We start from the raw sequence: 24476 nt of genomic DNA on the forward strand, positions 1-24476 counted from the left end.
TCTACAGACCCTGAGAGTCCTGGATCCAAACCTACGGAAATTCTGAAAAATTTCCATGCAGATACAAATCAGTTTCAAAGGATATTGTGGTTTATCAACAGATGAAGACGTACTCCACATCATTAGCCGTTGGGGAAATGCAAATCAAACCCCAATGAGATACCGCTTCACACCCACTAGGATGGTTATAATCAAATGACAGATAAGCAGCACTGGTAAGGATGTGGAAACGTGGGAACCGTCGTACACTGTGGGTGGGAATGCAGGAGGGGGCACCAGCTTTGGAATGGTTCTACTGGTTTCTTAAAAAGTTAAGTCACCACATGACCCAGCAATTCTACTCCTAGGTACATACACACCCAAGAGAAAACATGTCCACAAAACTTCATGTGCAAATGTTCCTAGCAGCTTTACTCGTAAGAGCCTCAAAATGGAAACAGCCCAAATACTCAACTGAGGAATGGATAAACAAATGTGATATATCCATACAAGGGAATGTCAGTTGGCAGTTAAAAAAATAAGGTACTAGGGTTGAACCTTGAAACATTATGCTAAATTAAAGACACCAGACACAGGCAGCTACTTCTTGTATGATGCCAATGACATGTCCAGAATAGATCTATAGACAGGAAGTAGTTGCCAGGTGGCTGGCGCTGTGGGGACTGTCAGGAGAATGGGAAGGTACTGCTAATGGCCACAGAGTTTATTTCTAGGGCAGTGAAAATGTTCTGGAATAGAAAGTGGTGGTTGGCAGCACAGCCTGACGAACGTATTAAATACCCCTGAGTCACACACTTTAAAATAGGAAATTTTATGCTGAGTTACATCTAAAAAGCAAAAGGGAAGAAAATGGCATTGAATGGGGCTGTGATTGGTTAAAATCTTTCATAGGCACATAAATTAAGCATTTTCATCACTGGAATGGACGTACATAATAGAGCTAAGAAAATGGGAATCTTTGTGCCATCATTGAATGATGAGTACCAATTAAAAAAAACTCTTGAAACCACTTTGAGATGGATTCCACCATTATTTCCCTCATTCGGAAAGAGACGGTAGCACTTAGCTCAAGTGTATCTTGACCAAGGTTACACACAAAGCTAGGGTAGAAACCTGTCCAATGTTCTGTCCACTCCAAATTGTTATTTGCCATGTTTATATTCCCAGTAGGCAAATACTCCTTTAGGGCAGTAATCACTGTCTTTTTTTGTCTTTTTTTTTTTTTTTTTTTAAAGAGAGAGCAAGCAGAGGGAGAGGGAAGGAGAGAATCCCAATTATACTCCATGCCCAGCACCTGACATGGGGCTCGATCCCATGACCCTGAGGATCATGACCTGAGCCGAAACCAAGAGTCAGACGCTCAACTGAATGAGCCACCCAGGTGCCCCCGTCTTTTGGTTTTCTTTACTTCGAACCCTATCTAGTGGTATTTGGCAAGTATAGCAACAAGTCAATTAAATTCATTCGCCCATTCTCCAAGTATCTGTCCTTCTACCATGTATCAGGCACTGGCAACAGAGTCACAGAACAAGACCAAGTTCCTAGGGACCAAAAATGTACCATTCCAGGTACTGATGATTGCTGTACGTGAAAACAAGAGGGAGTTCAAAAAGACTGCCTGAAGAAATCAAGGAAGCCACAAGATCAGGAGGCGGTGTCTTCCAGGACGAGGGAACAGTGGGAACCAAGGTCCCGAAAGGGAATCGACTTTGATGGGTCAGAGCAAGGTAGCAGGTGTGGTGTGAGCAGACTGGAGGGTAGTGATAACGTTGCCAAAGCAGACCAAAACCCGTGCTGTCAGGTTTTGCAGGTCACAGTAAAAAAATCTGGATTTTACGGAGGCAGAAAGTTACTGGAGGGCTTTGAGCACTACCATGACCTGGCTCAGGCCATTGGGAATGAACAGCCTTTGTGTGCCCAAGTGTTGGAGAGCAGATGATACCGCCAACCGTGCTGACTCAATTTTGAGTAAATGACAACGAGGGGGACTGAAATAAGGTGGGGATAAGATCAGAGGAAGGCATTTAAAAATTCTACTTTGGACATGTTCAATTTGTATCTCTTTCAGACATCCAAACGGAGTTATCAGGTAAGCAGCTGGATAGGGTCTAGGTCAGGGTAGCTAAGTTTAGACTGCAAACTTCACCCATCAACAGAATGATACCATTTAAGTCAAGGGAGTAGGGATTAAACATAGAGAAAGCCACCAAGGACAAAGACAAACTTTGTGTTTGAAAGGAGCCAGGAGATACACAAGGACCAGCTGGTGAAATAGGAAGAAAACCAGTGTTGCATCTGGAAGGTTCCAGTGTTGTCTCCTAGAACGCAAGTGAAGAAAGTGTTTCAACAAGGGTGAACAACTGAGCCCAATCCAGCCATGAACCAGTGAAGGATCAAGAACTGATCATTCAGGGCGCCTGGCTGGCTCAGTGGGTTGAGCCTCTGCTTTCAGCTCGGGTCGTGGTCTGAGTCCTGGGTGATGGAGGCCCGTGTCGGGCTCTCTGTTCAGCAGGGAGCCTGCCTCTCCTTCTCTCTCTCTGCCTGCTTGTGACCTCTTCCTGTCAAATAAACAAATAAAATCTTAAAAAAAAAAAGAAAAAAAAAAAAAAAAGAACTGATCATTCAGACTGGCAAAACAGGGCCTATTGCTACCCTTAACGGCAGCTCAAGTGCAGGAACAAAAGCATATTGAGGGCGCCTGGGTGGTTCAGTGGGTTAAGCTGCTGCCTTCGGCTCAGGTCATGGTCCCGGGGTCCTGGGATCGAGTCCCACATCAGGCTCTCCGCTCAGCAGGGAGCCTGCTTCTCCCCCCTGCCCACTTGTGATCTCTGTCAAATAAATAAAATCTTAAAAAAAAAAAAAAAAAAAAAAAAAAGCATATTGAAGGAATGGGGCAAGTGAACCAATGGGAGTGAATGAATGAATGAACGGCAGGCTAGATAGGTACGGGGACCCCAGTAATTTTCACTGGTATGCTTGCATTGGAAGGGATAAGTCATCAATAACCATTTTAGAAATATTCTGTGCTTTTCCCTAAATCACAGAATTAAAAAAATCATAAGGAAGTCACACCGAAGATCTTGAAGCTTTTCATTGCGGCACGCAGGTTAGATGCACTTATCCACCACACACTACCTTAGTTCACTTATGGGAGCAGCTTCATTTAAGTGTTGCCTCCTTACAAATCACTCTAAAAACCCACCTGTAAAAAAAGCTCCTTTATGTCCATATCCGTCAGGTTAAAAACCATCCCACTGAGTCTTAAAATGTGTAGACGTTTCTTGCAGTTTTAACTGCCAAAAATTATCATCACATTAACCGCCCGTGTGTCACCCTCCTCGGCTTAGATTCATGATGTCAAAGATTCCCTTTTCACCTTTTTTTTTTTTTTTAAACCACAGAGGCAGAGAGCACACAAGCAGGGGCAGCAGCAGGCAGAGGGAGAAGCAGGCTCCCCGCTGAGCAACCAGCCCAATGTGGGACTCGATCCCAGGACATTAATTAGGACGATGATCTGAGCCGAAGGCAGCCGCTTAACTGGTTGAGGCACCTAGGGGTTCCTGCACTTAATTTCTATCTTATGTTGCTGTTTTACCTTCTACAAACTAACCCTAAGTTTCCTCAAGTCACTTCGCTCTGCTAAATCTTGAGGGCAAAAATGACTTGCTTATCATTAAACACACACAACCTAAGAGGGAGGTCGCTCCGGTCATTAGCTTTCCTTCCTTCCTTCACTTCCCAGAATGTGCCAGACTCCTTCTGCCTCTCAGGCTGTAAACAGATACTGCTCTGCTCGAAGTGCCTGGTTAACTTTGCCCTATCATGTATGCTCCAAATGTACCATACACTCTCCCTTCATAGCACTTATCACATTCATTATTAAAATAAAGACGGTAGAGTAATTTCACCACCTTTTATTTCCCTTGTCCAACCCTCACTGTGCCAAAAGGGCCATGGGGATAAAAACACAGGCTTAACCGTAAGATTTTAAAAAAAAAGGTGGGTTCCTGGAGTATTGAGACGGTTAAGTAAAGTGAGTGGCCAACGTTTTTAAATTTAGAAATTTATTCTGTTTAATCCACAAGCTTTATATAGCTTTAGTTTAAAAAAAAAAAAAAACAAAAACAAAAAATAAAACAAAAACAGTGAAAACAAGACACTATTTCAAAGTCTGGGCCCTTCCAGCCTTCCAAATATGAGAGCTCTGAAAGTTGTATATACCAATTGGAAGAACAAGACAAAATTATGAATGGAGCCATGACATTTCATAAAACAAACTTTTATATAACTGAAGGATCCTTCCTGGGACTAGTTAATTGCCTTTACAAAAAAAAAAAAAAAACACAACAGAATAGAATGAAATTCCAGTGTTCCAAATCAACTTGTTACACATCAATATAAACCCACAGTGTCCTGGCAAACAACATGCTTTCATTTTCGGTCTCATCCTAGAGTTCAAATCCTGATTCGTTTCAGCAGAGACTCCACAGGCAACAGGAAAGATTGTGGCATTAAAATATTCATTTATACTTTTGTGGCAGTTCGACAGTGGTCTTGTTTCTGGGCAAGCTCGCAAACCATCCAAGGTTGGAAGCATCATAACTTAAACGGGTGCTAAGACTCAAATGAGAAAAAAATAAAGAAAAAAAATGAGAAGAAAGGAAAACCTCTGGGAATAGCCAAGGCCTTTAAAAAGAAACCATAAGAATGCCAACAATATTGAAACCCCCTTTTTTAAAAAGGGGATTTTTTTTGGCTTAAAATATTTCACTCTAAATGAATTTATGTCAGCTGTCAATGAAAGAATGTCACTAATACACTGTGGACACCTTTTGCAATGTAAATCCATGCCCTTTTTTTTTACATGGTGAACTTCAACCTAGCAATTATTACAACAAATGTTATAGTCTAAAGCTCAAACACATTTTAGCAATTTTGAAATTGAATTGCGTACAAACCAAATAAAATGTACATCGTGACACACATTCCCGCCTAAGACTGTGGGGACACTTGAGCCTTCCGCATCGATCTCAGCGCCTTTTCACGCAGGTGCTTTTCTAAGTCGTCGAGGTTGTCTTCAGGCTCGCTTTCGGTCTCCTGAAACCAGAGGGGTCACACTGGTGAGTCGAGACACTGGCGAAGAGGTGTAGGGCACAGGGCAGAACCATATCATGGCGGCGGCTGCAAAACTCTATGAATACACTAAAACCCCCTCCATCACATACTTTCTCTCTTTTAATTTAAGTAATCTCTACACCCAATGTGGGGCTCGAACTCACAACCTTGAGATCAAGAGCTGTGTGCTCTACCGAGCCAGCCAGGCACCCCTGAATCACACACTTTCAATAGGTGAATGGCACGTTAATTGTGTCTCAAACAAACTATTTGGAAAAGCTGCCTTAAGCTTTTGACAGCCATTCGTCATCTTCTTAGTCTTGGCAAATTCCTGTTCTTGGCAGATCATCAAGAATGACGACAGATCAGCAGAGAGCTAACAGCCGAGCAGCCATGATTGTAAAAAAAATCTTTAGCTCCTCCTCAACATCAAATGACTTCGTGAACTGTAGGAAGTACAAGGCACACGTACCTTCTTAGGCTCGGGCTCTGCCTCCGGTTCCTCCTGTGCTGATGTGGTCGTGGGGGCAGTGGGGGCCGCAGGGGTGACAGCTGCTGCTGCTGCTGCTGCTGCTGCGGCTGCCGCCACGGCCTTTTCCTTCTTGTGTTTTTTGTGTTTCTTGTGCTTCTTATCCTTTTTGTGTTTCTTGTCCTTCTTTTTCTTCTTCTTCTTTCCACCTCCTTCTGGGTCTGAGTTCTAGAAATCCAGAAAAATCGCAATAAAACTAATCAGATTAAAATGTTGTCCAACTACACGTTTTATTTCCTCAAGAAATAACTAAATGGACAAATTTCAGGATTTCCTTAAGGCTTCAGGGGGAGAAAAGGCCCAAAGGCAATCCCTGCCAAGAACACATGCTGAGGTGAAAACCACACTGTAAGCAAAGATGCTCTTCACAGATCTGATATGAGAATGGACCTTGAAGGAATGGACTCTTTACGATTTTCCCCAACTAAGTGCACATGAAGCCACGTTTCCCAACCACAAGCTGCCAGTCAAGTGGCCAGGATCCGGAGCCACCTCCGAACGTAAGGAGAACAGCACGTGCAAAACCAAGAAAAGTCTGAGGTGAATTCTGGCTCCTGAACCCATTTCACCATGTGAACCCAGACAAGATTTCTTCTGAGTCCCTTCTGTAAACCTAAATAAAATGGGACAGCAATCCCCGATAAAGTTGTGGTGAGAATTAAATGGGTCTATCTGTAAACCGCCCACAATACTAGCAAAACAGGATGCAGGCTTTCAGTAAGTACAGCTATTATTCTGAACACATGCTCATGTGAATGCCCCACCTCCAGCCACTACAGGACTTCTCCTAGCTCTAGAATGGAGTCTGCTCCTTCAGGTATACGGCTGTGCCTTGAACAACGTGGGGCTTAGAGGCATGAACTCCCCATGCAGTTGAAAATCTGCAAAGAACTTCTGACTCTCCCCAAAATTAACTACTAACAGCCTATGTAACCAGAAGCCTTATGGGTAACATAAATAGTCAATGAACACAGATACTGGATGATACATATATTCCTACAATAAAGCGAGCTAAAAAAAGAAAATGTCACTAAGTATAAGGAGGAGAAAACACATTTACAGTGCTGTGCTGTATTCCTCAAAAAACCTCCACGTCTACATGGCCCTGCTCCAGGCTGTTCAAGGTTCCCACTGTTCATACCAAAATTACGCAAAGGTCAAGTTCTGTGACAAGTGAATCCCATCAGTAATCCTCAAATTTCACATTTCTAAGCAGTCACTTAAAATTCCTCCATCTTTTTGCTTTGTTTGTAAAATAATTCAGGCAAACCTACTGATGAGATGGACCTCTAACCACTGACTTTATACAATAAACCTGTTCAAGATCAGATTAATGACTCAAAGAGGGGAAAATGCAGTTTAAACTCCAATACTTTAATATCCCAATGACATTTAAACTTACAAGGTTAAAAAAAAACAAGTGTTATTCTTACTTATGCAGCTTGCCAGAGATAAGACTACACAGGACAATACCAAGCTTTCCACTTCGGCTAGTATTTCAGATTGCAAGGTTCATTAACTACAGAAATAATGTTATTTCTGCTGTGGGGAAAAAGGGAACTATACACAAAGAAAAATTAAGATTATTCATCCTTTCCTCTTCTAACATATAACCACTGTTAACATCTGGTGCCTGCTTCGTCGTGTCTGTTTCCATTATAAAAATGGAATTGTACTAACACACGATCTAATTTTGAAAGTTTTATTTTAAGATATTAAAGAATCCCCAAATGTGTCAAACACTACAGCAAACAGCAGAAAATACTAAGCTATTTTTCCCCCTGATAAAAAAAAATCACGAGTTAACTTTTTCTTTTCTGTTATTCTAGATTTTTTATATAGGCCCATTTTGACCACCACGATTACAGAATTTCACAGTATTAGACATAATGTCAATGAGCGGGTGGCTAGGATAAGAAGCATGGACTGTGGCACAACCACCACCCCCTTAATTTCATGCTTCACTGAAGGCCAAATGAACTACAGAAAATGCTGCTGCTCTGAGCCACAAAAAAGCAAAAAGCTTGTCTCTGCTTCCAAGTGACCACATAAAATTATAAAGTGTGTCCAAAACAGGGCAACACCTACCCTCGCTGGAGATGGGCTTGGTGTTGGGCTTTTAGCCTTTTTGACCGGTACCGCTGGTGACCAGTTGGTTGAGGGGGACTGGGACTGGACAGGAGACTGAGGTGCTGGGGGCTTTTTAGCTGCTGGCTCAGGAGATCCTGAGACAGATCGGGAGGACGAGACCCTCCTTACAGACTGAGGGCTTGGTGAGGCAGCCCTAGAAACAGAAGGGAAGAACAAAACATTTAGTATCCAAGAGCAAAGGTCTTTCCTAAGAGAAAATAACCAACCACCATTATATAACCAGGTCACTTTAAATATTTTACCACTTAGTTGATGCTACAAACACACACACATCAAATTTGTATCAACCAAATCTAGAAAAGTTTAAGCTCCATAATCCTCTATCCATTCCGCTAATGCTTCTTCCTATATGAAATTAATGCCAGTTCCTTGTACTTGACTGTTTTTATCAGTCTTCCACAGACATGCAAGAAATGCTCTATGCGTTACTTCACAGTTCAATTTTGGAAGCACATCCCCCAATAAACGATACCCCTAAGAACCAGGTATAAAGTCCTATGGCATTTAGTCTGTGTCACAAGGAACTATTCTGAAAACAGAAAATGGATCTGTGAATAGTACCTTTACACTGCCTTAAAAGCCTGTATTCCCAGCTTATTCTTTTCCGTATTTTCTTAGTAAAAGGGGGAAAAAGCTTCCCAACATAAAGAACTATACAAGTTAGTGTTCCTAGTCAAGAAAGCATAAAATATTTTTACTTTTTTGTCTTTTTGGGTTCCGGAGTCCTGGAGACTCTCCTAATGGGCCTAGTACTTGGAGAAGGGGACTGCCTTCTTTGGGGTGATGACGACGCTCCTCTTCGAACAGGTGGAGGGCTTGAGGAGGTTTGAGGAGCTCGAGGCCGTGGTGAGGGCGAATGCCTTTTGTTTGGTTGTGGTGACCGGGGTTCACGCGTAGACCGGCTCGGGGAAGACCCTTTCCTATGCTTTGATGATAATGAAGGTGAACGTCTCTTGGTGACTGGGGAGCTTCTTTGTTTGGGAGGTGGAGAATGGGAGACCCGACGCTTTGGTGGTGGAGATGGTGATGCCCTTCGTTTAGGAGGGGGAGGGGGAGAAGCTGTTCTTCTCTTCGGAGGCGGGGAAGGAGAGTATCTCCTCTGTATAGGAGGAGAGTATCTTCTTGGAGAAGGTGAGCGCCGGCGGGGTGGAGGAGAAGGAGTCCTAGGAAACAGACACCAGTAAGCTGAAAGGTCCAGAAGAGTAAGGCAACAGACTACACAGAAAACTAGCCAGAAGTTAAGGCACCAGGTAAAGACAGTACATTTTTAACTGGAAATGCTTTGCCATTATCCTTATTTAAGAAAAAGAAATCACTTCGTGGACTTATTTATTCTAGATGACTAGAAAACAGGACATTCTGCTTAATGGAGAAAATCTGAGGTTTCCAGAATGAATTCAAGTTTGTCAAGTCATTTGACATAATCCACATGGAGCCAATTTAATGGGGTATTTTTTTGAGAAGAGAAGCCTGCATAAACACCCATCATTACGTAAGAACTAGTAACCACAGTAGCAGGATTCTACTATGGGCAACTTAGGAAGTCTGTGCTTTAAAGAGCTCTCCTGGGGGCACCTGCGTGGCTCAGTCAGTTAAGCATTCTGCCTCTGCTTCAAGTCATGATCTCAGGGTCCTGGGATCATGCCCCGTGTGGGGCCCCTTGCTCAGTGGGGAGTCTGCTTCTTGTCCCCACCCCGCCCCCACTCATGCTTGCTCTCGCAAATAAATAAAATCTTAAAAGAAAAAAAGAGCTCTCCTACGTGGTGCTCTCTTGAACTGACATTTGGATTTGGAAAGAGTTCACTTGCACATGTTTTGAAAGATACCTCTACACCCACCCCACCCTCCCAAGGAGACTTGGGTTCTGTGTCTCAAAGAAACCACTTTTCAGTGGAAGTCTACCTACTAGGTAGAATGCATCCCTGTGGAAGTCCAACCTGGCCTTCCACTTAATGCTTAAGTCCCATATAATCTTAATGTGCCTCTTAGAAATTCGACCTGAATATGACATTCCATTTCAAGTGTCTTATTTGCTTCTGAAATGTTCAGACCTTAAGCTCAAAATGTTTTCTTGCATAGGATCGGCTTTACAATAAGCTTTTTGGACACCATGGCAGTGTGCACCTCCATTTCCTCACCTGAAAAATGGGAATACCACCTACTGAGCAAGATCATCTCAAGCACTACAGATTAAGTACACAAAACACCTACAGCTCTTTATTTTGCATGTATAGGCACTCAATACTGCTCAGCTATGTATTTGAGCAACGTCCTTACAAACCTTTTCCCTTACCTTTTATTTATTTACATTTTTAAAAAAAGATTTTATTTATTTGAGAGACAGAGATCACAAGTAGGCAGAGAGGCAGGCAGAGAGAGAGAGAGAGGAGGAAGCAGGCTTCCTGCAGAGAGCCCGATGCGGGGCTCGATCCCAGGACCCTGGGATCATGACCTGAGCTGAAGGCAGAGGCTTTAACCCACTGAGCCACCCAGGCGCCCCTCCCTTACCTTTTATTTTAAAATCACTTTTGATTTATAGTAGAGCTACAAAAATAGATTTGCCACTTAACAGCTTCAAGAGCCGTAACAAAAATGATCAAAACTATGAAATTGGCCATAGCACTTAGTATTAACTTAAATACAATCCTGGTTTCCCACTAATGTCTCTTTTTTGTTCAGGTTCCAAAAATGAGAATTCTACATCATAATTATCATGCCTTAGTTCCTGCCAATGTGTGACTATTCCTTTGTCTTTCACGGTTGCTACTTTTTTTTAAATCTATCTATCTATAAGACTTATTTCACAGAGGGGCGCCTGGGTGGCTCAGTGGGTTAAGCCTCTGCCTTCAGCTCAGGTCATGGTCTCAGGGTCCTGGGATCGAGCCCCGCATCGGGCTCTCTGCTCAGCAGGGAGCCTGCTTCCCCCCCCACCCCATCTGCCTCTCTGCTGGCTTGTGATCTCTCTCCGTCAAATAAATGAATAAAAAAACTTAAAAAAAAAAAAAAAAAAAGAAGAAGGTTTATTTCAGAGAGAAACTGTGCATAAACACAAGGTCGGAGGGACCGCAGAGGGAGAAACAGACCAGGAGCCCAATGTGGGGCTCAATCCCAGGAGCACGGGATCATGACCGGAGCCGAAGACAGATGCCCAACTGACTGAGCCCCCACCAGGACTGCCATTTTTAAAAAGCACTCGTTAGTTACCTTGTAGAATAACTGTCAATTTAGGTTTGTCTGGTATTTCCTAATAAATCAGACTGAGGTTCTGTATGACTGATATGGATACCAAAAAAGGTATCCAGGAATTATATAATGCCAGTATATACTATTGACTGTTAACCGATTCCCTAGTTAAGGAGTTATCTATCTGCTGGAATTCTCCACTGTAAAGTTAGTTATTTTTCCCTTTATGATCACTACAGAGTGACTTCCCCTTTTAATTTACATCCTTGCTGACATGTGATTCACATACCATAAATTTTAAAAGGTACATTTCAATGGTTTTAGGTATATTCAGTCGTGTAACCATTGTAATACCCCCACTCCCAGGCACCACAGATCTACTTTTATCTCTATAGATCTGGGTGTTTTGGGCTTTTCATATTAACAGAATCACATAATATGTGATGTTCCGAAAATGGCTGAGCAATGCCATGCTAGTAATATATCCTGATATAAAGAAAGTTGCTTCAATTAGCTCCAACTAACATATCTAATAAAATACCTTCGTCGTGGTGGCGGCGTGGGAGACCTGCGCCTACGAGGAGGAGGGGCAGGAGAAGGAGAACGTCGCCTTCTGGTGGGTGGTGGAGAGGGACTCCTCCTCCGTCTACCACTAAATCACCAAAAGGAAAAGGAAAAAAAAAAAAATTACAGGTGATTTGGAGTTCTCGTTAGCATGATGATTAAGTGATCCAGATGACACAGTTTCAACCTTCATTAACCCAAAGTGCAACCAACTATTCTACTCCTCAGTGCAATGTTTTTCAAAACACCTGGTCAAAATCATCAGTCAAGACTGGCTGAAAACTAGCATTTTAGAGAATCAGAGCATTTTAACTTGTGGGAAGGGTAAATTTTGTTTTCTAAAATGTTTGTTTCAGCATATAAATATGCAGAGTCTATGTCATGATACAGAAATTCCCAACATGACACAGGACAAAAAGAGTTTGAAAACACTGCCTTAAATGACATTGTTTTTTAATTGGAATGCACATCACAATTACCTAGGAAGCTTATGTGAATTTGTCCACCAGGTCCAGACGATGGTCTAGCTGGTGTATGCTGAAAAGGCTCTCCAGGTGATTTTGATTCCTTATTAAGAACAACTGTTTTAAAACCCAGAAAAACTTCCATGTTCCAATTCAGAAATTTAAAATTTTAATAGCCACCAGTGGCTTAAGGCCCCAAATCTGGGTGTCACTCTTCCAAGTTCTCAATTCTTACAAATGTATTTCCACTATTCAAAAGTTGCTTACTACTAACTACAAACACTATCCCAAAAACAAAGGATTAGAAGTTCAGCACTAAAGCTTTTACTGGGAACAATATGGTAGAAACACAGATAATTATGTAAAACCCTAATTCTAAGCTTTGTTACACACTTAACCAACACAAATAAACACATGAGAAATACAATTGTATCAACTGGACTAACTCACAGCAGTCTCCCAAAACATAAATTAAAATATACACCCAGCCAGTTTGCCACATTGTGGCTAAATTCGCAAATACAAAATAATCACATACTATATAGTTTTTAATTTCTTGACCAGCTTGATTGAGGCTTCCTATGAACCTGGAAGTATTTTCTCAAGTTTACTAGTCTTGATTCCCTCTTTAAAACTAAGGAGAGCTCTGTTACTAACAGAACAAATTCTGAAATTCATTATTAAATTTAATAATTACTTTATTTTCATTACTTTTCAATTCCAATTTGTTTATGCCTTTGAGGACTAAGACTTCACTTGGAACAGATTTAAAAATAAATTATAAGAGGCAATCTATGAAGACAGATAAGCTTTTGTTGAAGTGTAGACAGAACTACTAACTATAAGAAAATACAGTAAAGGAGAAGCCATTTTACTAGCAGGGTTAATCTGAGAATTACAGGACTCAGAAGACAGGATAACCATAGTATTGATTCAAGATTTTAAATAGGAAAAGACATTTGCGTTCTGATTTAAAAAGAAAGTTTATAGGTACAAACTAAAAAGATGAAGTGATACAATGCAGAACTCCCCATGTTATCAGTAAATACAAACACGTAAAAGGCTATTATTGTGGATTATGTGGCTTCTTTTTAAAAGCATCCTCCCAATTTCAGTTTATAAAATCTCATCAGAAATTCTCACTAAAAAAACTGGACTCAGACTGGTACCTATTCTGTGACAGACTAATAACCTGAGGTATTTATTTTGTGCCTCATCTTCATTGGTAACAAGGAAAGGCTTAGACTAGCCAGAAGGTCCCTTCTAGTGATGACCTTCAATGTCCTGTTTCTATGTGAGAAAATACCAAAAAGATTAAGCAACCCATAACTTGCAGTAACTCAAGGAACTGCTAGAAAAAATTTAATAATCACTTAAAATGGGAGTCTTGACACCACATGGCTCCATGATCTAAAAAGCTACAGAATTTCTACCTAAGCTGAGAGGGCACATATTTCAAGGGTTAAAAAACAACAACAAAAAAACCCGCAATTTCTTTGAGATCTACTTCAATTTTTCCATATGTGCTTAAAAAAAAAAAGTGACATAAAGCCCAGGTTCAACATTTTTCTAAGTTTGTTCACTGTATTACTCAAAATGCTGAATGCTTAATGGTTTTCATCTGCTTAATTAACAACAAAGCATTTTCTAATTACTCTGAAACATGCCAAGCTAAGCTTTCAACTGTGTAGAAAGCATTCAGTAGTGAAGCTCCCCTCAAATTCCGTGAGAGCCAGTTTCAGTATGCATCAGTGTGTGACACAGCCCTTAAATATGGAGAAAAGCAAGTTCTATCAGAAGGAGCCAGCCTGCTGCAGAGACCTCTGAACCACCACTTCACTAGCCCTGCTGGGAATGAAAACAAGAAGCTGCAGATGTGACAACTACCTTTTTAATTTTTTTGAGATAACTTCCCTTTTTGATCAATATCCCTTTTATCCTTTACGTTGAGAAGTGTTCGGTACCCAAAGACAAATGTTTCAAAGCATGGGAAATATTACTTTGTTCAAAGTTTAAAGTTTACATATGAAGTAATCCAAACCAGGCTGTTACGTCCCCTTTTAAAAACAATAAATACTGAAGCACAGTTCCAAATAATTCTTCCTCCATCAAATCCTAGACACCTGACATCAATTTCTAACATCATTAAAACTAGAGGCCTTTCTAAAGAATATAAACACCCTACAGCAGGGTAGTGAACATCAGTGTTGATTTCAGTGTTGATAAATCACTTTCCAAAGAAAAAGTAGTTTCATAAGGGGAGATTATGGGAGGGGGAAGGAATCTTACTTACCACTAACCTGATTTTGTAAAGCAACTTTTTAGCTGCTGTACCAGCAATTTTACAGAAGTCAGGGATAATTATATTAGAAACAGAATCCCTTGGAATCTAAATTTACCTTTTTTTCAAGGTTTTTATTTTTTATTGTCAAATATTCCGCAAAACAAATACACAATTTTGCTCCATCACACTGCTGACTAGTCCAAAGAATCTTTCCAAGAGAACTCTTATTAGTGAGACGACCAACACAGCTTCAAAAAGTGAGCTATAAAGAGGACAATGTGATAGTTTCAAGAAAGATACTCAGACAGTTAGCTGCAAAGACCCCCCCCCCAAAAGCAGAAGACTAATGAAGACAGTATAATGCCATAATGTCAACAACACAGGTCTAAGATCAGACTTTGTCACTTTATACCCTAAGAAACTCATTTCACTACTTCTGAGCCTGTTTTCTCACTTATGAGATAGGCCTGAATTTGAGATTTCTATTTATGATTAAGCTCTCAAGTGTTACAGTTTTACAGTCACAGACACCTTAATCAAAAGGTTCAATGAAGATATGCAACCTACCTTCCTACTGTAGAGAACAATGAACAGGGCCAGAGACTCATGTTCATCTTTAATCTTTTTAAAGTCTTTACCAAGTTTTTCTTGCTTTTCTGAAAGCCACCACAAAGGCCCTCCCCACTAAGTCTAAGGAGCTATTATGATCCTATCTCTTGGAAAATATCCAGGTACTATAACTACACAAAAATCTAAGCTCAAATGGTACTGTAAAATGAACACCGTGTACAAGTGCTATCATTAATTTGATGAGCAAAGAAATAAAATCAATTAAAACAACTGGGAACTTCTCCACAGCCATCCCCACTGTATACATAGGGATGCGAACCTAAATAGCAAATCATGTCACTAAACTTGGCCTCATGTACAAAGTAGTGGCTAACCAACCTTTTAGTCACTGGCGATTGCCATCGCTTTCCCATTTGCATCCTGAGAGCAGTGGAGAAAAACAAAGGTCAAGAAATTCCATTCACCAAATTATTTACTTCAATGGAGTTAAATATCACTAATGGCGATGTATTTTTTTTTTTTAAATGTTCAAAGATGGTTCAAAAGTTAATGCTATGGTTTCACTTATCTAGTCATGCAGACACAGGACATGGTGGTACAAAACTTACCAAGATCTCACTAATAGTGATAACCACCAAATAAAGCAAAGAAAATATCCCCAAGCCCCCCAAATCTGGCCATCTCCTTCTATGAGTCCTTGAAATGAAGGAATTGACCATTTTTAATAAAATAAGCCTGTAGCCCATCCCTTAAGTTAGAGAAGTTTCATCACAATCACAGACCACCAGTGAAGACTACTGAAAGAAAAGACATTACCGAGGGGAAGTCTCCTTCTGGCGCTTTCGAGGTGATGGAGAGGCACTCCGGGAAGGAGAATGTCTCCGCCGCCTGCCTACCTCACCATTCTTCACATGGGACCTCTTGGGTCGCTCATCTTCTGAGGAAGAAGAGGAGCCAGAATCTATAATTATACAATAAACAAAAATTACGTTACATCTGTGCTTTAAAGTGTGTGCCCACATTTTCTGACTCTAAGCAGATGGGAGTGTCCAAATTAGCAAGTGAAGCTCGCTTATGCAAGCAAGCATGTATACAAGCCATCAGTTCTGAAAAAAGTTATCATCGATATATGGTCAATGACTTAAAAGCCAAACATAAATATAAATCATTATATAATTAAGCTATATAAATCATTCCTAAGGCACACTCCAATAGGATACAAGTGTCCCTTAAGACACTAGTGATTTTCTGGGGTGCCTGGGTGGCTTAATGGGTTAAGCCTCTGCCTTCAGCTCAGGTCACAATCCCTGGGATTGTCCTGGGATTGAGCCCCACATCGGGCTCTCTGCTCACCAGGGAGCCTGCTTCACCCTCTCTCTCTCTGCCTGCCTCTCTGTCTACCTGTGATCTCTGTCAAATAAATAAATAAAATCTTAAAGAAAAAAAAAAAAATCTAGTGATTTTCCAAAAAACTAATCTCAAAAAACACCTCAAGCAAGTACTTGATGCTTGTTACTCAAAGCACTTTCAAAACTACTGAAAGTCCCACTAGGAAATGAATACTTCTTTTCACATCCCTAGCATTTACCACATACAAAAAAAGGTAAGTGACAAGCCTTTCCTATAGGCCTGGTAGGAAATGCAAAATGAAAAACTTCGGGGGCACATGGGTGGCTCAGTGGGTTAAAGCCTCTGCCTTCGGCTCAGGTCATGATCGCAGGGTCCTGGGATCGAGCCCCACATTGGGCTCTCTGCTCAGCAGGGAGCCTGCTTCCCCCTCTCTCTATGCCTGCCTCTCTGCCTACTTGTGATCTCTGTCTGTCAAATAAATAATAAAATCTTAAAAAAAAAAAAAAAACCCTTTGACTGCGTGCACCTGGTCTCCTTAACTTAAAATAACTAATAACTGTTCCCAAATACCAAAACTTAAATTTAAAACGAAGTCCCAGGGCACCTGTGTGCCTTAGTTGGTTAAGCGTCCAACTCTTGACTTCCGCTCAGGCCATCATCTCAGGGTTTTGAGATCCAGCCCCGTGTTGAGCTCTGCCCTGAGACAAGATTCTCTCTCTCTATCCCCTCCCCCACGCTTTCTCTATCTCTCCACCTCTTAAAAAGAAGAAGAAGAAGAAGGAAATAAAACAAAGTCCCAAGTACCAAAACCACCCAAGACCTATATGCATTTTTAAACCCATGATTAACTTCATATTTAAAGAACTTTTAATGGACTTAATTTCGCTGTGGGGTGCTTTGGTCTCTATTTTGCAAATGAAAAGCAAAGGCAGCACACCTAGCCTTGGTCACAAATACCTACAGCTAATAAAATTAACTAAAAAATAAATACTGCTTATTATTTTACAGATATAAAGTACAGGAAACCTAGAAACAACCTAATGTCCAAGTAGATGACTGGCTCAATAAATTAGTGTATTAATTATTAAAATAAAAAGTTTCAGCTATTAAAAAAAATTAGATGATCTGGGGCACCTGCGTAGTTCAGTGGGTTGAAGTCTCTGCCTTTGGCTAGAGTCATGATCCCAGGACCCTGGGACTGAGCCCCACATCCGGCTCTCTGCTTGATGGGAAGCCTGCTCCGTACCTCCCTCCCCCCGCCTACTTGTGATCTCTGTCAAATAAATAACTAAAATCTTAAAAAAAAATAGATCTAAGAACAGGGTAAGATATCTAGATATAGTAAGTTAAAAGGGGAGGCAACAAAGTCTGAGCTTATGCAGGTTTTTTTGGGTTTGTTTTTTTTCTTTCCCTTTTAAACCATAGACTATACATGGCACAGAAAAATTCTGAAGAAAAGCTTTCAGGAGTAAGACTAGGGAATGGTAAAAGAATGTACTTTTCCAAATTTCATACCCCTGTATATTTACTATTGTACTGTAAAGATCTACTGTTTACTACAATTTAAAAGAAAATTAAGTTCTAAGAAAGGACTTAAAACCAAAAACCAAAATACTTCCTCCCCTTGAACAGATTTCTACGTAGACAAATATTTCTCCCAAGTATGCTCACTACAAGGATGGAGATTTGTATCCGGATTATTTTTCATGAGGATATACAGATAGAAAACAGCTGAATCCATTTCCGTACCAGATGAAGACTGCTGGTTCTGTCGTCTGTATTGACGTCTCTGCTGCACAGAATCTGCCGCAGCCATTTTGCCACCTTTATCTTCTTCTGAAAGATGGATGCATTTAGAAAGTGTTTCTTTAGTTACGCATACAGAAAATGTAACATACTTGAATTGGAAAATGGTCTCCTAAACCTCTATCTCATTGGGTCAAGCAATACAACTATATAGATTTCTTTTCTTACAAAAAAACTCTAGAATGCCAATTTAAACACTGATTTTAGACTATGTTCACCAAATGTAATCAAAATTTATTTACTACAGGTCAAGCTAAGCTCTATGGACTTTAACACATTTCAGTTAATCATCATAAACCCAAAGGATGGTACTGTTATCTGCATTTCAGATGAAAGAAGTGAGGGTCAGATAAATTAAGTAACTAAACAAAAAGAGTTAATAATCACTGAAGGTGGGTATTCAAACCAGGCTGGTCTCACTTTAAAGCCGTAGCTATTAACCACTAAGTCATATCCTTCTGACGTTCACCAGAGGGGATGGTGCATTGTGCAAAAAATCTAATTCAGTTTAACAAAAAAACCACGAAAACTTACCTGATTCAGATAACTCTACTTTTCTAGGCTTAGGTGCTGGTGAAGGGGACTCTCTTTTCTCAGTACCTTTATGTTTTGTCACTAAAAATAAGGGGAAAAAAAAACATTTTCATACACAGGAAAGCAAAACAAAACAACAAACAAAACCACACAAGACCATGTTTTAATGGTACAACAGGTGTGACTATGCTTATAAGTTAAATGTTTGGCGAAAGCCTTGAAAAGCCCTATAATGACTTTTTAGTCATACAGATAATTTCTCCCAAGAGAAACCAGTTAAGAGAAACTGGGAGATGCTGCTTCGTAGCAGCAGCTCTGCGTAGAAGACATGTGTAACGTTTGACTCAGTAAACCTCTAGGTGCCACCCCACAATGTAAAAACCACTCAACTACGAGGCCTCAACAGCACAAGCGCTTCCAAGCACGCAACCGTACCTGGGTTCAGAAAAGTTATAAAACTGATAAATGGTTAAGAAATAAGATCTGATAAAATCTTCAGAAAAAGAGATTTGTTCTGGAGAAGAGGAATGAGTTAGCCACAAAAATACTAAAGAATCTTTCTGTACCAATACAACCTTCATCATAATGTGAGAGATTTAAACTACCCACAAAAATGTAATCCCTCACAGCAGGAAAAATAATTAAACACTAAGGCTGGATTCTTTCAAAGCTTAAAGAGCAGGGGAAGGCAGGGGTAGCAGCTCAGAAATACACCGAAGGTAGTAGCAGAGCTGTGAGTACCTTATGAATTACCCAGCTTCTCTTTTCCAAATTGCATGGAAAAATTAAGACAACTGTCTTTTGTATGCTTGCTGTATTAGCAAGCAGCACTAAGCACTGTTGACAGTATTACCCCCCATTTTACAGGAGGACAAATCTGAGGCTTAAAAAGTAACTTCAGGGGCACCTGAGTGGCTCAGTGGGTTAAAGCCTCTGCCTTTGGCTCAGGTCATGATCCCAGGGTCCTGGGATTGAGCCCCACATTGGTCTTTCTGCTCGGTGGGGAGCCTGCTCCCCGCCCCTACCCGCAACTGCCTCTCTGCCTACTTGTGATCTCTGTCAAATAAATAAATAAAATCTTAAAAAAAAAAAAAAAGTAACTCCAACTAAAGTCACATAGATAATTAAAGTGAACTAGGATCTGAACCCAAGACTATTTCTAGAGCACAGGCTTTAATTTCCATCAATTAACCAGCTCTATTTATATTATCCATCTACTGCTTCGACTAAAATCAAAGTATATACAGATATAACCATCGATCTTACCATACAATTAACCTGAAACATCATCTGAGACCATGCTACTAAGAACTAAATTTGAAGCCAATATGATCCCAAGGATCCTTATTTATCTGCTTTGTCTGATTAAAGCAAATACCACGGAATGTTGACCCAGAGTATAGATATATTTAACACACTCTTGTACTCAGAATTCTGTAAAGGCTTATTCTAAGGGGCAGTAACTTTAGAGAGCTAGTGATCTAAAACAGAAATCTCATCTTTGCTAAAGTAGTCAAAGTGAAGAATTTACAATACTTTCTTTTTTTTTTTTTTTGAGATTTGAGAGAGTGCCTGAGAACAAGCAAGGAGGGGTGGGGCAGAGGGAGAGAATCACAAGCAGACTCCCTGCTGAGCACAGAGACCAAGGAACAGCTTGATCTCACAACCCTGAGGATCAGGATCTGAGCCAAAATCAAGAGTATGATGCTTAACTAAGCCACCCAGGCACCTTTAAAAAAAAAAAAAAAAATGCTACTTTTTAAATGAACTGCATTTTATTAATGATTCTACCTAATAACCATTTTTGACTTCGCACTGGATTTGGTAAAAAACGGTTAAATCCTAATTAGTTACCATGAAATATGGCAGCAAAACTGCATTTAAAACTTGTATTTTAACAAATTCAAAAGAAATAAAATACAAATGCTTTTAAACTATAAAGGAGTTGAGGCTATTTTTCTGGTCAGTACTGACAGTAATGACAGTTAATCTTCAATTCTTGAAAAGTTATCAGAGGCATCCAGTTATCTATACACCCCACATGTCCAAGTTACCACTTAAGAGAACTGGGTTCCAAAATGTGTTGGGAAGCCGCCTCAATGCCAGCAAGCATTTACCTCTAAGAGACATTAAAAATGTGGCTATGTCTGCAAGAGAGTTGACAAATGCCAACTGAATAAACACGACTGAACCAGAACATATATATTTTTCCCTACAGAAATACGCATTTGCAATTTTACCTTGATCCAATCTCTCATGAATGGTGTAACTATAGTCTACTGTCAAAACATTCATACTCTTAGAACAAGTATATAATATACACCCCTACGCTGGTTTAATATGATTGACTGAATCGTAGTATTTTTTTTTTTTTTAAAGATTTTCTTTATTTATTTGACAGAGTGAGAGAGAGCACAAGGAGGCAGAGAGGCAGACAGAGTGGGTGGGGGAAGCACGCTCCCCGCTGAGCAGAGAGCCTGATGCGGGACTCGATCCCAGGACCCTGAGATCATGACCTGAGCCCAAGGCAGAGGCTTTAACCCACTGAGCCACTCAGGCGCCCTGAATCGTAGTATTAACAGAGTTAATATTTCATCCGAATGTGTTTATCTAGATGAGAGTTTAGTTTATTATGTTAATGTTTTATTTTTAGCATTCAAAGGGCAAAATCATTCTAGCATAAAGTCAGAATCTTCTAAATAAAAAACCAAAATTTTAAATTTACTTCAGTATTCCTATTAATTATTAATCTCCCAGACATGTCAAAACGATCACTTATAAAGATAAATCATTGTTACCAGAATTGGTGAAATCATCATCTACAGAACACAATTTATAGGATTAAACTGATCTATCCTAAAATTTTAATAGGCACAGATCCTCTGTAAACATACTTCATTACATATCCTACTGATTTCAAAGCACTACTTTGTGTACTAAGATAATGCCAATTTAACTAACATGCCACTGATTATAAAATGCTTCCCTGAAGATCCTTTCAGATGAGAATGTACAGTATACTCCAAATTATTTACCTCTAAATTCCCCCAAATACTTTCCCTATATCCTTCCTACTCCATTTGCCCAATATTAAAAGTCCTGACTGATAACTACTACATGAAATATACAAGTAAAATCTATTATTATACTTCAATGGTGTCACTGATCTTATTAGTCATGGAGTATCGTAAAAAAGAATTTCTGTAATCACATCACCAGGTACAGAAACTAAAGAACTTCACCCTGCGCTCCATCTCCCACCTCTAGCCATCAAAACAACATTCTGGGGTAGGAAAGTTGGGCAAGGTATACATACACTTTTCTACTGGAAAATGAGAACCCAAATTTCAGTCTTGGCTGGTTGACCTTGACCAAATCACTTAACCTGAGAACTGGTTTCTTGATGACAGTCTCTAAAGTCTGTTCTACTTCTGAAATTTCATCACACAGGACTGGGATCATTTTACTATAAAATGTTATTTCCAAGTAGTTAAAGCCAAATTCAGCTTCAGCAGGTACAAGGCAGTCTCTGTATATTGCCCACAGTGCACCTCTTTGGCTGTGTTTTGTTTGGACATGGAAAACCTGTCCCAGAATCCATAGGTATATAACTAGGTCTTTGTCTTCCACCATGACTTAGTTCTCTCCTAAGAGCATATCCACTGTGACTTTTTTTTTTTTTTGAAAGCAGTGGCCCGCTCCCCTTGACAATATATCAGAACCCAAGAGGTTGGTGCCTGGGTACACTCTGAAAAAACTTAATTCTTAGCAATCTATTTTTAACAAAGATTCAGTCCTCCTGTTCAGATAATTTTATTATTCTTTGGCTATAATGCAAATAGAAAAATCCTGACTGTGTTTCTGTAAAGTAAAAGGTGGGAACTTTTGTATTATTTTTTCACTAGAGAGCTTTCTGGCTCCAGATAAAGGGGGGGAAAAACCAGAAATGCAAACTACCTCATAGAAAAAGAAAAAATTGGTTAGGAAGTGGGCATCAGATTTGGACATGGTGGCTGGAAACTACTGAAGCTGTCCTAATTTTGAACAAAAGGACAGGAGGTTATGAAAATAAGTGACCGTAAGGCCCCCTCCTATACTTAAATTAAGTCTGAACCTGGAAGACCCAAACGTCATCCAGCTATATTTAATGATACAGTCACTACATTAAACTGTTAAAATTCAGAAAATAATCTACATATTACTCTTTACAGATTAGCCTTATCTGCCAGTCCCCCAACACTCTGATGGCTTCTCTATACCACAATAAACAGTCAAAACTGTGCCCATCCCCATTTTCTTTTTCTAACCTGAAACTTTAGATGTGATCCGAGAAAGCCCTGTACAGATCAACCTACAGACTGCTTCTCAAAAACCAATTTCTACAGCAGCTTTCAGGATTTCCCCTCCCCCATTACTCACCCTTCAGGCTATCATCTCAGCCCTAAACACCAGAGGCCCAATGCAAACAGATCCTACTACTTTTCTCCTTGTGTATTTATGCTAAAGGAACAGCTCCCAATACGCCACAACCTTCACTCAGACCAGTACACATTCTACTTGCCTGGCAGGATCACAGATCATAAATTCCTCAGAAATCCATATGCAGAATAAACCAAGGACAACACTCAGAAGAACCCTGCCTAGAGCCTAAACTAAAAAACAAATCAGCTTTTAAGAGGACACCTTGTTCTTCCCTAGGGAGCACAATGCGGCCAAGAAAGAATTAAAACAGAATATGAAGTTCTCAAATAAGATATCAAACAAAAAAATCTTCAGGGAAAAAAAAAAGTTAACTAGTCTCATGGTAATAAAATGATCCCTTAACATGACAACACAAACTTTAATAAGTCACCCCAACTCAGCCCACGGGCAGGTCATGTATTTCTCCACCTACTTGCTGCCAGAGGGCAACTGCTAAAAACGAAACACATTTACACGTAAGCTATTTCAACAAACCCCAAGAACTTAAGCAGGAAAGAAAAGGTGATAAGCAAATTTACAAAGAGTATCACACACACAAATATTACGCAGCTAATATTTGGGAGAAGGGGCAGCAACAACTGACTGGGCACTTTGCAGCCAAACGAAGAACAAATGAACATACGCTTTTATGCTTCTGATTTTTACCTTTACCTGAAGTTCTCCCTGGAGAGACAGAAACACGACTTTTTCTTGTACGGTTTGACTGCTGGGGTGTTGGGGAATGACGAGTTTTTGGCGGTGGAGTTGCTGGAGGTGATGGCCTATGCCTTCGCCTGGGAGGACTCGCTGAAGGAGATAACCTACGAGTTTTTCGAGGGGGGCTGGATGTCCTCTTAGGAGGCTTCTTTGGCGGTGACCGGGAACGAGACGAAGAGGACGATGAGCTACTTCCAGACAAGGATGCTGATGAACGCCTTCTTCTGTGGAATAAAGTATTCACATTCATTAACTGCATATTTGTCAAAAATGACCTTATAGGTTCTGTACACTTTACACAAAAATACAGCTATTTTTATCCAACTTTTGAGTTTATGTAGCTAAGCATATAAGTAAGTTTAAAAAAAAAATGGGAAACAAAACCACAACCTAGGACAGGAAACAGCTAGTTCTGAGACTAAATGTGGGTAACTTATACTGTTAAGTGCTTCCACCTGAGTTGTCTTTCCAGTTATAAAATATGTCACGTTGAGTGCTAGTCTCTTTCTTCCTTAGGAAAATCACCGCTGTTTGGAGTTTGCATTCAAAATTTGGGTGGCAAAGTATTTTCCATTTAATAGCACAATGTCAAACAACCTTTAGGTTGCATTTTTAAAAAAAAACATGTGCAGCAGGGTTAAGAATTCATTTAGCTACATAAACTTAGAAGCAGGGGCCTCTCGAATTCTGCGGCAAATTTGTGGTAAGTTCTGTTGCAATTATGTGTACCTGCAGAATTCACCTTTGG

At 40.2% G+C, this 24476-nt stretch overlaps 1 protein-coding gene across 19 annotated transcripts in view; it reads right to left on the minus strand.

The window, feature by feature from the left end:
• Window positions 1–4047: 4047 nt before the first annotated feature.
• Window positions 4048–24476, minus strand: part of SRRM1 (serine and arginine repetitive matrix 1) — a 31512-nt gene continuing 11083 nt past the window's right edge. For 4 of the 19 annotated variants that reach the window (XM_047725923.1, XM_047725910.1, XM_047725926.1 and 1 more), the window contains 10 exons: window positions 23678–23952; window positions 18551–18631; window positions 17960–18046; window positions 15677–15821; window positions 15239–15280; window positions 11520–11630; window positions 8494–8958; window positions 7733–7928; window positions 5588–5812; window positions 4048–5097 (listed from right to left, as the gene is read on the minus strand). In XM_047725923.1, coding sequence (XP_047581879.1) covers window positions 4993–5097; window positions 5588–5812; window positions 7733–7928; window positions 8494–8958; window positions 11520–11630; window positions 15239–15280; window positions 15677–15821; window positions 17960–18046; window positions 18551–18631; window positions 23678–23952 — 1732 coding nt within the window. In that variant the 3' untranslated portion in view covers window positions 4048–4992. The remainder of the gene's footprint in view (window positions 5098–5587; window positions 5813–7732; window positions 7929–8493; window positions 8959–11519; window positions 11631–15238; window positions 15281–15676; window positions 15822–17959; window positions 18047–18550; window positions 18632–23677; window positions 23953–24476) is intronic. The other 15 variants (XM_047725925.1, XM_047725913.1, XM_047725924.1 and 12 more) reach the window with 11 other exon arrangements.

Source organism: Lutra lutra, chromosome 4, assembly GCF_902655055.1.
Source record: "Lutra lutra chromosome 4, mLutLut1.2, whole genome shotgun sequence".
NCBI classification, from domain to species: domain Eukaryota; kingdom Metazoa; phylum Chordata; class Mammalia; order Carnivora; family Mustelidae; genus Lutra; species Lutra lutra.